This window comes from Ovis canadensis, chromosome 15 (assembly GCF_042477335.2).
Source record: "Ovis canadensis isolate MfBH-ARS-UI-01 breed Bighorn chromosome 15, ARS-UI_OviCan_v2, whole genome shotgun sequence".
Lineage (NCBI taxonomy): Eukaryota > Metazoa > Chordata > Mammalia > Artiodactyla > Bovidae > Ovis > Ovis canadensis.
In genome coordinates, this window is record NC_091259.1 from 52,582,833 (window position 1) to 52,584,977 (window position 2,145).

General features: G+C 43.3%; 1 protein-coding gene across 1 annotated transcript; it reads left to right on the top strand.

Moving 5' to 3' along the window:
• The first annotated feature begins 433 nt into the window (after nucleotides 1-433).
• On the top strand, nucleotides 434-1,363 carry LOC138420576 (olfactory receptor 5P6-like). The gene has a single exon (XM_069553865.1). It carries the CDS (start codon nucleotides 434-436, stop codon nucleotides 1,361-1,363), a length of 930 nt encoding a protein of 309 aa, XP_069409966.1.
• Nucleotides 1,364-2,145: the final 782 nt, after the last annotated feature.

The following is a 2,145-nucleotide window of genomic DNA, read 5'->3' on the forward strand; positions in this document are numbered from 1 at the left end:
TTTCATCATCTATACGTGAGATAAAAATACATATTATTTTATATAAATTAAAATAGAACTATATAGAAAATTATTAACCCAAGACCTGCCATTTAGTAAATATTCAATAAATGTTAACTATTATATAAAGAGAAAAAGATACACATTATTTGAAGCAGGTTTTCCAGCGTTACTACTGAAAACAATGTTTAGCATATATAATATTCATTATATAAATAAATAAACTTTTCTACTCTAAAATTTATAATTAAAATAAAAGGATATACTTTTTTTACTCTAAGGTAAAAAAAATCAGTCCAAAACCATCTTGAAAATAATTTGTTCATTTCAATAATAACCTCTGTGTATTAAGAACAAGGAAACCATCCAATTAAAAATTTCTTTAATGTAATGTTTCATCACAGGTTCACTACAATAGGAGCTGCCTTATCTCATGGATTCCCTGGGGCATGGGAACCACACTGCAATGACAGGGTTCATTTTACTGGGCTTAACAAACGACCCAGTCCTTCGAATCATCCTCTTCACGATCATCCTCTGTATCTACCTGGTGACCATATGTGGGAATCTCAGCACAATCATTCTTATCAGAATCTCTTCTCAGCTCAATCATCCCATGTATTTTTTTTTGAGCCACTTGGCCTTTGCTGACATAGGCTATTCATCTTCTGTTACACCCAATATGCTTGTAAACTTCCTGGTGGAGACAAATACCATCTCCTACCCTGGCTGTGCCATCCAGCTTGGTTCCGTTGTTTTCTTCGGGTCATCTGAGTGCTTCCTTCTGGCTGCCATGGCATATGATCGCTTTGTGGCAATTTGCAGCCCACTGCTTTATTCCACCAAAATGTCCACACAAGTTTATGTTCAGTTACTCACACTGGCTTATGCAGCTGGTTTTCTCAATGCTTGCTCTTTTACTATTTGCTTCTATTTTTTACTTTTCTGTGGACCAAATCAAGTCAATCATTTTTTCTGCGATTTTGCTCCTTTGGTTGAGCTCTCCTGTTCTGACGTCAGTATCCCTGCAGTTGTCCCCTCATTTACGGCTGGCTCCATCATTGTGGTCACAGTGACCGTCATAGCTGTATCCTACGTCTACATCCTCATCACCATCCTGAGGATGCACTCCACCGAGGGGCGCCACAAGGCCTTCTCCACCTGCACGTCCCACCTCACAGCAGTCACTCTGTTCTATGGGACCATCACGTTCATTTACGTGATGCCCAAGTCCAGCTACTCAACTGACCAGAACAAGGTGGTGTCTGTGTTCTACATGGTGGTGATCCCCATGTTGAACCCCCTCATCTACAGCCTCAGGAACAATGAGATTAAGGGAGCTCTGAAGAGAGAGCTTTGTTAAAAAACTTCTCACTTCCTGCTCTGTGCATCCATCCTCCTAAGTTCTTTGATCATTCTTAGGATCATTACTCTGAACTCTTTTTTGGGTAGATTGCCTATCTTCACATCACTTCTTCTGCAGTTTTATGTTGTTCTTTCATCTGAAACATTTTCCTCTGCTGCCTCATTTTAAGCTGCTATTTATGTTTTTATATCTGTAGTGTGTGTGTGTATGCTCTGTTCTTTCAGTCGTGTCTGACTCTATGCAACCCTGTAGACTATAGTCTGCCAGGCTTCTCTGTCCATGAGATTTTCCCATGGGACTGGAGTGGGTTGTCATGCCCTCCTCCAGGGGATCTTCCCGACTCAGGGGTCAAACCCATGTTTCTTGGGCCTCCTTCATTGACAGGCAGGTTCTTTATCACTAGCGCCTCCTGGGAAGCCCATATCTGTGGTTGAACCTTGGAGAACTGGCCCTCTGTAGGAGGCATCCTACACATACATCCCAGCAGTGCACTCTCCTCTCATTCCCCAAGCTATATTCTCTAGGAATCCCCCTAAGGTGTGGGACCTTCTGTTGTGTGGTGGGCCGACTATGCCAGTAGTCTGGTTGGCTGCCAGGTTCAGCCTCGTATGGAGGCTGCTGGCTGCTGTTTAGCAGGGTCTGGTCATGAGGTAGCTGGTAGTGGAACCCTATGAGGCCCCAGGCTCACTGGTGGGTGGATCCAGGGTCCTGAAGACTCTAGGACTGTCGTCCACCTACTGGGAGGTGAAGCCAGGCTCTGGGTTAGTGCTGGTCTACTG